The 13,471-nt window shown below is 42.6% G+C and overlaps 1 protein-coding gene across 3 annotated transcripts in view; it reads right to left on the bottom strand.

The window, feature by feature from the left end:
* Positions 1-13,471, bottom strand: part of cntln (centlein, centrosomal protein) — an 83,240-nt gene that overhangs the window by 33,440 nt on the left and 36,329 nt on the right. For all 3 annotated transcript variants that reach the window (XR_004613813.1, XM_034584982.1, XM_034584974.1), the window contains exons 14-16: positions 6,632-6,732; positions 3,860-3,957; positions 2,301-2,830 (exon numbers count right to left, since the gene is read on the bottom strand). Coding sequence is in view for 2 of the 3 variants with exons in the window: in XM_034584982.1 (XP_034440873.1) it covers positions 2,301-2,830; positions 3,860-3,957; positions 6,632-6,732 (729 nt within the window). In the remaining variant the exon portion in view is untranslated. The remainder of the gene's footprint in view (positions 1-2,300; positions 2,831-3,859; positions 3,958-6,631; positions 6,733-13,471) is intronic.

The following is a 13,471-nucleotide window of genomic DNA, read 5'->3' as shown; positions in this document are numbered from 1 at the left end:
AATACAGACACAAACTAAAGAGAAACTTGAGTAAACTACTCAGCTGAGCACATACTGTACCTCCGCCAAGGCCCAACAGTCTTAAATCCAATCAGGCTCGATCAAATTTCATTCACTCAAACAAATCAGTCCCCTAGATGTGCCCGGTTTATATCCATAAATATTCATGCATTAATTTCTGGGAGAATGGTGAAAAGTTTGAAAAACGCCCCACCTTGCAATGTTAAAGAAAGTACTTTTTTTTTCCTGGATTTACCCCCTGATCATAATCCGCACCAAAATTTAATTGGTTGTTCCCTGACCCATACCACATCCGTCAACCTAGTTTTGTGGTAACCCATTCAGTAGTAATTGCATAATGTTGTTTTCAAACAAACAAACCAACCAACCAAACAAACAAACAGGGGTGAAAACATAACCTCCTAAGGATATGTTAAGGATGCTTCCAAGTAAACAGAGGGAGCCAAGGAACGAATCACCAAGCTGTTGAATAAATGGAAAAAACCCATGGTAACCTCTGAACCAGATCCCCAAATCAAAACACCTAATGAGGGATTATCTTTAAGAACAAAGGCCTTGATTTCCTCCAAAACTGTTTTGTCATTGTCCGTAATTTGCCATCCTCATGTAATGTAGTGTCCATCAAGAACCTCTGTAATATATAAACACACATCACTTCCTTCTAACAGAACTATTCAGTGAGATATTCTCCATACCCCCTGCTCGCCAACAAAACTGATGATCCGCTCAAAATGGTCAGCTTCCTCCAGCAAGCTAAAAAATTCTGAGAGCGAGCCAGAGGCAGCGAGAACTAGAAGGGGAAAAAAAACAAAACAAAGACTTGGCAGTAGCCTTAACGAGTCTGACATCTTTATTTGACACTATTAGGGCCAAAGCTCCTTAGGCAGAAACACTGTATTTCCGGCAGCGCCTACCAGACACACTGCTGGAGAAGACCCCTGCGAGAGACGAGACGCAGGAGGCTTTACAGTAACAAGGTTGACAGGTGCCTTAAATAAGACAACATCTCAGTTTAGACCCCTCTTTCGCAAATCCACTTAGATCCTCCTCTCAGGTAAAGCGTATATTAGACTGCTGCTTATTAGCTACATGGAGAGGCATTAGGAAAGCAGGGCATAGCTGTACCCAGTCCCCGTTAAACAGCCTCACGTGGATAGAGCTGGGGATTAGAGTCAGATGAATTAGTTGGTGAAGAGATGGCGAGTTAGTGGGACAGAGCAAAGAGAGAGAGAGAGAGAGAGAGAGAGAGAGAGAGAGAGAGAGAGAGAGAGAGAGAGAGAGAAGGGAAATAAATATCAGCCATAGCTCTGAGTGTTTGAAATCAAATCATTCCGACCATCACTCAATAAATGTTGGCTCAGTGGCTTTTTTGCATAAAACATACATGAAATAATTACTGTCGATGGTTCTTAATTTAGAGGGTGTTAAACAGCTTGTAGACATCTGGTACTGAGCCGAGTAGGGTCATTCAAAATGTATCTAACTAAATTAAGGCACGGAGAGGAGAGAGGAGGGTGGGTAAGATGGAAAGGAAGTGTTTGTGTGTGTGTGTGTTTGCGCCTGTTTGTGAGTATGCAAGTGTGTGTTGGGAGCAGGATAGAAGGGTGGCTGGAGGAAATAAGTGTAGCACACACATTTGTGAATTGACATGCCACTAGATAACAAACATGACTAGACATGGAGGCATTGGCTGCTGTGTGTGTACGAGTTGAGGTGGTGGGTGGGTGGTTGAAGGTGGGGGCTTGGTACTTGCAAGGGGATCCTTAGCGCTGTCAAGGGGGGGTTAGTGAATGCACAGGACCAGTAAATTAAATCAAACTGCCAAACTGTCAATTTCAAGATAGCGTGACTAGTGCATGAAAATGGCATCCCTGGAAGGTATCAAGGCTTCAGCGGCCTCCTTATCCCTTGGCTTTCCTGGCATCGGTTCAACTTTTTGTGGAGAGGTGGCTAATTTTGCATGCAAATTTCAGTCAATAAGCTCCAAGCAAGGCATCCCAGGATATTTCAAAGGATCTGACAGTAGTCCCCCCCCCCTCCTCTCTCCTACTCTCTATCATTCTTGCTCACATTCTTCTTTTGGCTTCTGAATACCAACTAGACAGACGATGAAATTCAATCACCCATTTGCTTACGCTTTGCATATGCACAGTGTCCCCTCGATGCAGCGTGGCCCCCCACAATCCTGCCAACCCACCCTCTCCACTCCTACCACCTAAAAATAATGAGGCGGGAGGCAGGAAGAAGAAGTGTGTCTGTGTGTGCGTGTGTATCATTACCTATCTACGCTCATGTCCTCCCACTCATCCTTAGTGGGACTGGGGCTGCGGCCTTGCCAGCTGATGGCTTGATTGGGGCTGACTGCTCGGTGGCTGCGCTGCTGTGGTGGACCTCTGAGCCTAGTTGTTTTGAATTTAACCTTGCTGCTAATGTTGCTAGCGATCCCACCTGCCCGCACTGGCCCTGCTGCATGGTTCCTATAGAAGTCCCTGGCTGCTCTGAGAATCCCCAGCTCCTGTCTCAGCTTCAGCAACTGATGATGAAGCTTGGTTGCCTCTTTCTGAGATGCAGCCAGCCGGGCTTCGACAGTCATGATCTCGTTGCAGTGCTGCTCCCCCTGGGCCAGGGCCAGGTCCTGGGTTGCCTCTTCACGAGCAGCTTCCAGGGTCCGCAGGCGATCCAGGGAGGCTTGGAGTCTGTGGCAGTTGAGGGCCAAGTCTTTGTTGGCCTCAAGTAACTGTTCTTTCTCTTCCCTCAGCCTCTCTGTCTCCGCGTCCAGGGACTTCATCTTCCACTCCAGCTGCTCAATCTGAAAGAATCAGAGATACATTACGGGGCCACAGTGGTACAACATTGTACTTTTTTCTTTTGCATATCTGTCATTTTTTAAAATAAATTCTAAAACTTCTTCACACACACGACTCTTGAAAACAACATTCAAAGTCAAAGTACATCCTGTTGTTGTTACGGTGACAATTCTATTGAAAAGGGCTATTGCCTGATTTGACCTGCTTGTGGAAGCATGCATATAGAGGCTTTCCTCTCCACTGACATTTTCTAACGGGGGGGGGGGGGGGGGGGGGGGGGGGGGGGGGGGGGGGGGTGCCAGCACATGCGGTTTATGCTCTGTGAAAGGTTGGACCAGTGAGGGGGGGGGGGGGGGGGGGGGTCAACACTCCCCTCCACAATCCAGCAAGATCATGGACATCTGACTGGCACCCCCTTACCCTGATCACCCCTAACTAGACAGCAACCAAGAACACTTAGTCTATTTGTTAGATCTTTGGTGGAGACTGTTTAAGAGAACAGTGGATGCCTGCTGGGTTTGTGCCTCCAGGCAATTTTCCCCTTTTATTTGGCTCTCAGTCTGCCCGCTGGTGAAGCCTGGTACCTTTCAAAAAATATTAGATGGCCATCCCTACTCTTGATAATTCACTGCTATGAAAATCAAAGGGTGGGGGGGCATATAAACTCATGCAAGCAGGGGTTTTAAAAGCATACATGCACAAACATGAGCAAGCTACTAAGAGCTACAATACAAAAATGTTGTGATCTCTGCGAACTTAATACACGTTCCTATACTCCACCCCAACAGTTATTATCTGTAGTAACAACTGGAATTGCTTTTAACTTGGAAAAGAAACAAACAACGTCCTAGCTGACACTTGACTTGGAAATTAGTGAATGACCAATCCTTCCAAGAGCGAGAACACTTTCAAATCGTTCTTCATAGAGTAAAACCAAAGTGTTTGAGAGGCATTGTGCTGTAGTTATGGCTCTGTCGGGTTTCTTTTATTGGCAATGACAAGGAACACTTAGTGATGGCATAGTGCTGTACCTTTTTAAATGACTGTTCCATTCGTTCGGAAGAAACAGAAGGCTTTTTCGGAGTGCTGCTTTTGACCTGGCGTTCCTCTACCACTTTGTGAAGCAATTCTGCAAAGGGGAACAAAGCTTGTTATTGTGACATGATTTGTCAAACTCGGGCTGCTCAATCAATAGAAAGATAATAAAGAGGGTACATTAAATCAATTAGCATTATTAATGTGTAATTTCCATCTTAAGGTCCAGGTTCTTCTTCTTTTTTTCAATCAAATCAAAAGGAACACAGGATCACTAATGCTTAAAGGTCTTGAAATTCTCACGGCTAAAAACCTACCTCTTGTTTCTAAAATCTTATCAGATAACCTTTTTCAACCAGATTAACAGAAAGGTGTTTTATTTAGTAGCCCACAAGGAAATAGGAAAACACTGCTCAAAAGCACACACACACACATTGGTACATGCAATGGGCAACCTCTCTCTAGAGATCTTAAACAAACGAAGAGAAGTGCTTGAATCCCTTGTGGACACAAGCCCCAGGCTGCACTGCTTTGTAGTCCACTATGTTTCCCCAATGGACAACTAATCTCACCAGACTAACATGCTGCTTTATTCTGAGAACTTCAAATGTGGCCTTGGCAAACATATGATTTAGGCTTTACAATAACAGCAGAATACATGCCGGAGTCAAAGTGTATGGGGATTTGATTTTCACATATTCATGTGCGCATACACAATCCAGTAGGCCTCAGTGTCACCGATGTTTGACATACAGTAGATACACCTGCAGAAGTTGGAATATCTTTCCTGCTCACCTAGATGCAAAGGGCAACACAAAATAATATACAACTTTCTGCTTTTCATTCTCGCCTGTTAAACATTCATGACAGAACGACCAAAATAATTTGTACAATGAGGCTGGAAACATTAAATATTCAGGACCTTGACTTTTAGGTCAGTTGATCTTTTGGAGAGTGAGTGGGGAAAAAGAGGCCATAGAAGGAGAGAGTAAAGAGAGAGAGGGGTTATGTTGTGAGAGGCTGCTGCTTCTTTGCCTCACATTTGACGCTTTGCCCAGGGAATTTTGTTACTTTGAATTAGGCTGTTCTTTTGTCTTTCCAGCGTGTCACAGTCAATCAAACAGAGCACCAAATAGGACAGGAGGGCTGCCGTGTTCGCTGGGTACATAACCAGGTTGGGAGACAATTATCCAGCTCCAGGGCCGGTGGCTTGGGAGTTGGCACCTCAGCACTACCTTGATAAGAAGACGTGGTGGCTCCCTAGTCACCCACTGTTGGAGGAGGTCCTGGCACTGCGGCATACATTAACGTCCCTCCCACGTCTCCTCATGGGCTGCAGCACAAAGGCCCTGTTCCTTTCATCTGCTGCCTTTCGTTAGTGTGATTCCAGTGTGAGCCATCACCCCGCTATCCCTTTGATCGGGTCACAGAGGTTCTTCAGGAGTAAATGTTGTGGCCATTCACAACGTTTATTTTAAATGACGTTGGGGTTCACTTCCTATTGTTCGCAAACATGTTGACACAACCGACATTTATCGATTCACAAAGTTAATGATGAGATCATCTCTGCCTCAGTCATCACAGTCGGCTATGCAACTTATTGACTTTCACTATTAACAACTGTGATCAATACATTTTCTATCACAATCCTCAATGATTTATATTTGTTGAATTTTGTAAATAATTTATTAGATTTTGTGTCCTTTAATATAAAATATGGCAAGCATTCTAATGCTTTACTGGGAATCCAGATAGCACACGTGTTCCCATTCATTGTGAGACTGGTCATTGCAAAGTTATGTTATAACATTACAATCCTGTGGCAAAAGGATTCGCTGTCATTCATGTCAACATAATATGAAGTATCATCCCACACAAAACTTAATCCATAACTTCATATTTTATGTTGTTTTGGGACAGAGAGCATTTTTAACATTAATACAACAAAAACACCAGTCCTGGAGAGAACATTGTGTAAAGTACTGACTGTTTTAATTCTCATCACACGTTTAAGTTATAATTTATTTCTGTGAATCTAGTATAATATACTTCACGGTTTACACTTAAGTGGATTCATGACAGAAGCTGTAAAATGTTTTGTGAATAAGAAAGGTTCTTGTATCACATTTATATTTAGAGATTATTTACTTGATAAGATATAAAACTAATTGTGCCCCTTCTAAGGCGCTTTTTATCCTGGTATTCCTGACTGGACTGTCAATAGGAGAGGATCCACTATTTTAATTATTGCCACCCGTTAAATCACAGGCTTGCATCTCCAACCGACACCATCATTGGTTGTGAAGAAAATTAAAGTGATCGAGGACAGATTTGTTATTGAACGAGTAAATTAAAGCCACCGATTGCAGTGGTCGGCGTCTGACAAAAGGATGCGGAATCAATTACAACCAATAGGCTTTTTATCTTTGGGAATGATGTATTCAGACAAGATGAACACTACTTGATCTTTCAATCAATTTGCAAGGAGCTGATCAAGTCTTAATTGAGTTGTCCTATTAATTCCACTGGGAGGGATCTTATTAATTCTGCTCACTGGTACACATGGCCAGGATGTGAGGGTAGCTTAAAGGTGCTACGAATACTCTTTGAACGTGTGATAGACATGTGACAACACATGTGTAAAATTCAATTTAGGCAAAAGATTTACAAAAGAACACAAAGGAAAATAATTTTAAACAATCATCAGCATTCAGTTATTTTTTTTGTCTCCAAAACAGCTTTTCCAATACAAAGCAAAAGGGGCTCACCTTGGTGTTCATTGGCAAGACACAGGTGGAGCTCCTTCACTGTGGTCCGGTCCATGGCTGCCTGGACTCGCAACATGTCCATCTGCTCTTCCAAGCCGGCTCTGCAGTCACACACATTATAAACCTTTCCTCAAATAGCAATTAAATATATTCTCCAAATACAAATTCCGAAACAATAAGAGATGAGAAATCAGTACCAACACGAGAATAGTAAAATTAGTATCTTTTTAAAATCTGGATTCCACTGTGGAATCATTTATTCGAGACACTTTGATTTGTCTGCGCTGGCTTCCATCCCAATGGTAAAGACAACATGGTGAAGAAATCAAGTAATTAAAATGGTTTTTAATTCATCTGAAAATCAAAGTGACATGCAACATGAAAGGCCAAGGTGGGAGAGTACCGTGTGCATCTGTGTGTGTATCATCACAGACAAACAGAGTGGAAAGAGTGCCCAATTACCTCTGTGCAATTAGCTTGATTTCTGCTAAAGGCTAATTACGTGGAGCCATGCTCGAGTCTTTGCACTTTCAAGTTATTATTAGGACCCCAACAGAAGTCTACTGAGGATACACATGGCCCACAGAGGCAACCACACCTGAAACACACACCTAATTCCCCTCCCCTCTGCGCCACAGAGTCAGAGAGGAAAACTAGAAACAAGCCGCTGCTACTGTAGTGGCCTTCTTCCCTCAGTTTACCTCATTACAACAGTAGGTCTTTATTCTGACCGACTTCTTAAGGAAAGTGGTGAGTGCACCGTGCATGATACACTCTGAACTATACGAGGTGTAAAAAGAGCCATTTGTGGTTATTATGAATCATGATGAGGATAATGGCAATTAACTTAAACGAGACACTTTTTAAACCAATCTTATTTTGCAAGATCAACCAAGAGATTTTTCCATATGCCAAGAAAATGACTTGGGAAAATTATCACCATAGCACAGGGAAGGGAAGTAATTAGCTTTTTAGCCCACACAATACAGCAGAGGCCTGGTCTAATGGCTGACCGCTGCTTAAATAAGTACACAAATGACTCTCCCTGAGGGAGGTGGAGGAAGCAGATGGATATGTGTCGCTCCTGTATGGATTTGCCTCCATAAATGAACTCAAGTCGATGAGGCACTGGCACTGCCTTATGTGTGGAGGTTGTTAATGGGACAAACAAACTGAAATATGCAGTATGTGGTAGGAGCCTGTTCCATCTCATGTTTCTCTTTTATGCCTTTTTGGATGCTGATAGTATTGACGCTAATCCAAAGTTCAGATGCAAAACATTCAATTTTGTTGAGGGATAAGCATATTTTCTTGGATGAAGGAGGGATTGGATTGCAGATGTAGTTCATTGGCCAGGGGCTTCCAGTTTCACAACATCACACTCTAGAGATGGAGGACTATTGCATCCTGATTCAGTAACACTCACGTTGTTGCAGTTTGTGCTTCAATCTGCTATAAAAAACAAAATTAACACATCGACAAGTGGGGATGCTGCAGGAAGAATTATTGAGAGTAATAGCTTCAATATTTGCAGAGATAACATTGTGTACTTGAGGATGTTTTCAAGCCTGAAAGTCTGGACCAGGGTCTGAAATCATGTCTTTGTTACATTTGGTCCGGTTAGTTTTGGTTTCATATTGCATTTTATGGAGCAGAATTTTGTATGACCTCCTGTAGTCATCACTTAAATGGGCTGCATCTAGTACATGGTAGTCTTTGAGTTTGAAGTGAGAAATAAATGAAGTGGTTCATTTAGTTAACTTTGTTGCCAGTGTAATATAATTATGGTACTACAAGCATTACCAACTTCACGTGCAGTACTTGACACTAGTTTGGATGCACCAAATGAATGTCCTTGATGGTCAATCATTATATCAATAGCAATCTTGCCAACTGCTTCTGCTTCCTCTATTGTTTAATGGTGTTTTCAGTTTGATCTGGACCGAGAATACCTTCTTTGCTTGGAATACATTTTGGTTTGTTGGTCCGAACCATGGTCCGAGCCACCTTTCACTCCTGTTATTTTTTTGGGGGGGGGACTAAACTGAAAAGTCAGAAGACCAAACAAGACCTAAAACTATTATTTTATTTTAAAAATGTATCTGGTTTGCAGCCCAGTTTATATTTTAGACTTTAGTTTTGTAAACTTGCATCGTGTGAGTCACAAAGTTACAGAGTTTTGTTTTGTATCAAAACAACAGATGGCATCTGTCAACGCATTTGTTTAACAACTTGGTCAACATGTTAAAATTCTCATTTAAATTAACCGTTAATACGAATACACATCTCCACAGTATGTACTGCCTTTTCTTTTTTCCATAAGTGACACAACAAATTGTCGAATCTATTTCATTCTTCACTGCACAAAACTGTATTCTTGGATGGCGTATGCTCATATCTTCCCTTCCAGTCTCACTCCTTGCACATTGCTTCCTCATGTGAGTACATCATTTGATAAACAGATGCTTACTATTTTCACGCCACTGGGGTCCTGATGATGGGAAAAGAGCAAATTTAAGAATCCAAAAGGATGTTTAGGCAACACTGTAAGGCTGCGGTAGCACTGAGATAAATCCCAACCTTAAGGAGCTACCTTTTAGATCTGCATCACATTATGACTGCCTCCAAGTGAAACAAATTCTAGAGTTTTTTCCTGCGCCAACTATACCTCCAGTAACCTGTAGTTTATGTTAAATTGAATGTTTTCCAGTTATAGTCGAGATATCACTGTGGAAAGGGGGTTCTCTACAGATTTACCTCCTATAGGATACACAAAGTCTTTTTAAAAAAAAATCTGGATGACAAATCAAATGAAGCTAGCCACAATTTTCAACTCCCTCTCAACTTGCCGCGTCACCTAAGGCAGAATAATAGTCAGCGAGTATAAAAGCAAAAAGAAGCTTCTTGGCAGAAACCAAAGTAAAGTCAACAAACGGGTGTTTTGTTTGGTAATGATGTGGTCTGCAGTGGAACTCCGTGTCTCACGCCGCATTTTTGGCCCTGTTTTTAAAAACATTTGCACATTTGAACTTCAGCCCTGAGTTATCCACTCCATGTCATTTGATCTCATCCCTACCTGTGCTGCGCCAAACACAGCTTAGAGCGCAAACTGCCAGCCTCCATCCACAAGGGTGTACAACGCAACATCATCTGCAGCCATTGTGCTTTCACACGCCAGCCTCCTTTTGGTTTCTTGCTCGGCGCATAAAAATACACGGGTAGAGCAGGGAATAGGGTGAGAAAGCGAAAACACCTCTGGCATTTTTATCACAGGGGAGAGATTCTTGTTTGTGTGTGTGTGTGTGTACTGTGTGATATTCCCCCATGGTTAAAGTCAAGCTAGAGGGCTGTTCATTCATAGAGGGAGTTTGGGTGGATAAGCCACTGCTGTCAGCAGAAATGGTGACTGGTGGAGTTTACATGGCTCGGTGCTGTGTTTTAGCTGTGGGCAATGTAGCGGCAACAGCAACAGTGAGTCTTTAAGAGGAAGGTTCACAAGCCATTGATGCAAGAGGTAAATGGGCATTCATGTAATAAAACCACTGGTGGATCAACCTAGGACGTCCACACATTTCCCTGTTTAATAGGGATAGGTGTCACTAGGTATCCTTATATAAAATAAAACATGTCCTTGTACATAAATAAAACATCATATAATCATAATATTATAGTATTTGTTAGGTTGGTCCTGTGTCATACCTGCAACCTGTCCCCTTTTGTTTGCCTGGTATCAGCTGGGATTGGCTCCATGCACACCACGACCCTCAAACGGCACAGCTAATGAATGAGTGAATGAATGAAGGGATGGATGGATGATGTATTTATTAGCACATTCCATTCTGAATGTATGAAGTTTATTCGTGAGATTTGGTTCTTTGAAAAAATAATCCTTTGTTCTTTAATTCTATTTGCTCTTTTTATTCGAACAAACCCTCGACTTGAAGGCGCACTGAAGCTTGCATCAAAATTAGTAAGTGTTAAGCAATTTTTTTGAACGTAATAATTAATTTATCAAATAATTAATGAAGGAAAAACCTTACTTGTCTGAATTTAAATCATGAATAAAACATTCTGTTTGTGTGTGTGTTTGAGCAAATGTGTCCCTCCTCCAACTAAGCCCTGGTCCAGGGGGGGCAAAAGACTCATTACTTCTAATACCTTTTAGCAAATCAAGATGAAACTAAAAAAATATGAGAAGCATCAGGGTAAACTTTATTAAACTTAATTAGTGTCAACGTCGCTTACTGGGGAGGTTCACATCCATAATGGTCACTCTCTGCAGAGGAGGTTTCACTGCTGCTGCAGAGCAAATGATCTCAAAGGCTTTTTCCCCCAGTAATCGCTGGCTAATTTATGCTTTGATGTTGTCTGAGCATAGCATCTTAAGTCTGAGGATGCGCTGCATGTGTTTATTCTGTTTATGAGGCCTAAATAATCCCTGCCTCTTTTTACCAACAGACCTTTAACAACAATTAACAAGCATGGACATGGAGTGCTGCAGACCGATGAGTAATGAGGCAGATAAAACGACCCCAAGGCAACATTTCTAGGCAAGAAATTTCAATCAAAATCGGTCTTGGTGCCCCAAATTTATTTTGTCCCTTTTGCCTTTAAAAAACGGTGAAAGGTTGAGAGCTTGGATGCTTTTGTGTGGAACACTATCAGTGCATTATTTAATGAAGGTTTTTTTGCAATTAAAATGTTTGGTGAATGAACCATGAAAGTAGAAATATAGCATGATTGTTCAAAGTTGATATAATGGATTGGTTGGTATCAGTACATGAAAACTGATTTCAAGTGGTTACTTCATTTTTAATCGAGAAGAATGTCTGAGTTTGTCATGAATAAATTCATAGCTCCATAAATTTTGTGCATCAAGGTCCATGGATAATTCCCTGCTATCACGTCCTTCCACCAAGTTTCGTGGAAATCCTTTCAGTGGATTTTGTATAATCTTGCTTTTACCAAACATACAAACCAACCAACATATAAAGGATAGGGGTGAAAACATAACCTGCTTGGTTGAGGTAATTAACCTCTTTATAAGTTTTTTTTTTTTTTTTCAAACAATACCTAAACTATAATTAATAATAATCTGACAAGAGATTAACCTGATTGTAAAGAACTGACCACTGAGGTCTAATATCTTCTCAGCATGTGAAAATGTCACATGATGTCATCCTTCTATTTAATTAGTATGTGATATTTCAGCCATGCTAAATCCGACCAGGTCAACTGTGCTGTTTATCTGATGTCGAAATCTCAGCTCAGATGTGAAGTGGCAGGTAACACAAGCTCACTGACATGCTTGGAAATTGTTCGTCCTCCTGACAAGTAGTTCATGCTGCAGGTGCATGCTATAATTTTCAAGTTTGAGTTATTGAAGAATAAACAATTTGTTACTTATTGCATCCTTAAGTCATGAAATTGAGCCACAGGGAGCCAGTAAATCAGCTGAAAGAGCAGAGAAACAAACCTGTTTCACCTTCTTCCTTAACATCTCATTCAAGAGCAGAGATTACAGGGGGTGCCTGGGCCTTATAACCTTCTCTTAACACTGTTGGGACCCACTGAGCAGGAGTTATCCCAGCAATATTAATTCTGGGAAATGGTCATTTGGGCCTCAAGACACTGTTTTACAAGTGCTGCTTTCGGAAGAGGTGATAGGGAGCATCTGTGCGCAATCTCATGACAATGAGGAGGAGAAATGAGAGACAAATGGAGTTTAAACAGAATCTCTCCTCTAAAGCCTGCCACTAGGCATTTAAAGCTTTATAAGGGGTCTTTATTTGGCCCTAAATTCTTCCGCTGCCAGGAGTTAATTATCCATTAGTGGATCATTGCTAGCACTTATCTAGCATAACCTTCACAAGCACAATCATTACAATACGGTCAACGGAACAACAAGCTATAACTGCTTGCCCCATGAGTTTCCTTGCAGTTTTGCTTGCAGAAGCTGTTGTTGTTATTTTACTGTCATATTCCAACTTTTGCCCTCTCTGTTGCCTCTGAACAGAATTTTGCAACCAGAACCCTGGTTGTTCACTGTTCCTTCGAAAAAGAGATGGGCAGTATGCTTTTGTTTAGTTTAACACACTGAGCTGTGCATTTGTACAGATGTGTGCCCTGGAACGGAGAGATTTTTAACAGCCCAAGTGTAAAGATCCTATCCAAGTTTACTTTGCACCAGCCACCCGAGTAAGGAGGGGTCCTGGGGGCGCGAATGGAGGAGATGAGGTGAAGCTGGTCAGGGGCACATGAAGGGGATCAACACTAACCCCGGAGGACAGGCCGGTTACACAGTTAGAAGAGACGCCAGCCGCTTACCATCCCTCGTGGTTTCCCTCGCAGGTCAGTTCCAAGGACCCTGCATGTTCACTGTAGTGTAACCCCCCCGCCCCCTCAGGCCCCAGCCCTAGACCATCCAGCGCTCCGCTCTGCTCAGCTCAAGTTGTGGCCGGGCAGGCGGGCAGGCAGGTGGATGGACATCCCTTAACAGGCAGCATCGGCGGCACTGGGGCTGCTAGCCTGTAATTAGCTCGGACAGCTCAGGCTTGGAGAGAGGCAGCCGGGCTATATCATAATGAGCTCAGCTGGGATTAGGAGGACAGGGCAGGGGGTTGAGCAGAGGGGAAAGCAGTGGTGGAGGGGGGGGGCAAGTTCCAGAATTCTGGCCTCAGCCTACTGCAGCATCACGGAGGGCCGGAGGGAGGCAACTGGGAAGGCAAGTAAGAGGAGAAGAGGACGGCACCGAGGCATTGCATAGAGGAGGGAAGAGGTGAGGAGAGGTGAAGGCTAGGGGAGACAGGGGAGAGGAAGACTGTGGCTTTAGGCCAAGCT

The sequence above is a fragment of the Hippoglossus hippoglossus genome, chromosome 1 (genome assembly GCF_009819705.1).
Source record: "Hippoglossus hippoglossus isolate fHipHip1 chromosome 1, fHipHip1.pri, whole genome shotgun sequence".
NCBI lineage: Eukaryota > Metazoa > Chordata > Actinopteri > Pleuronectiformes > Pleuronectidae > Hippoglossus > Hippoglossus hippoglossus.
This window is presented reverse-complemented; position numbering and strand designations above follow the sequence as displayed.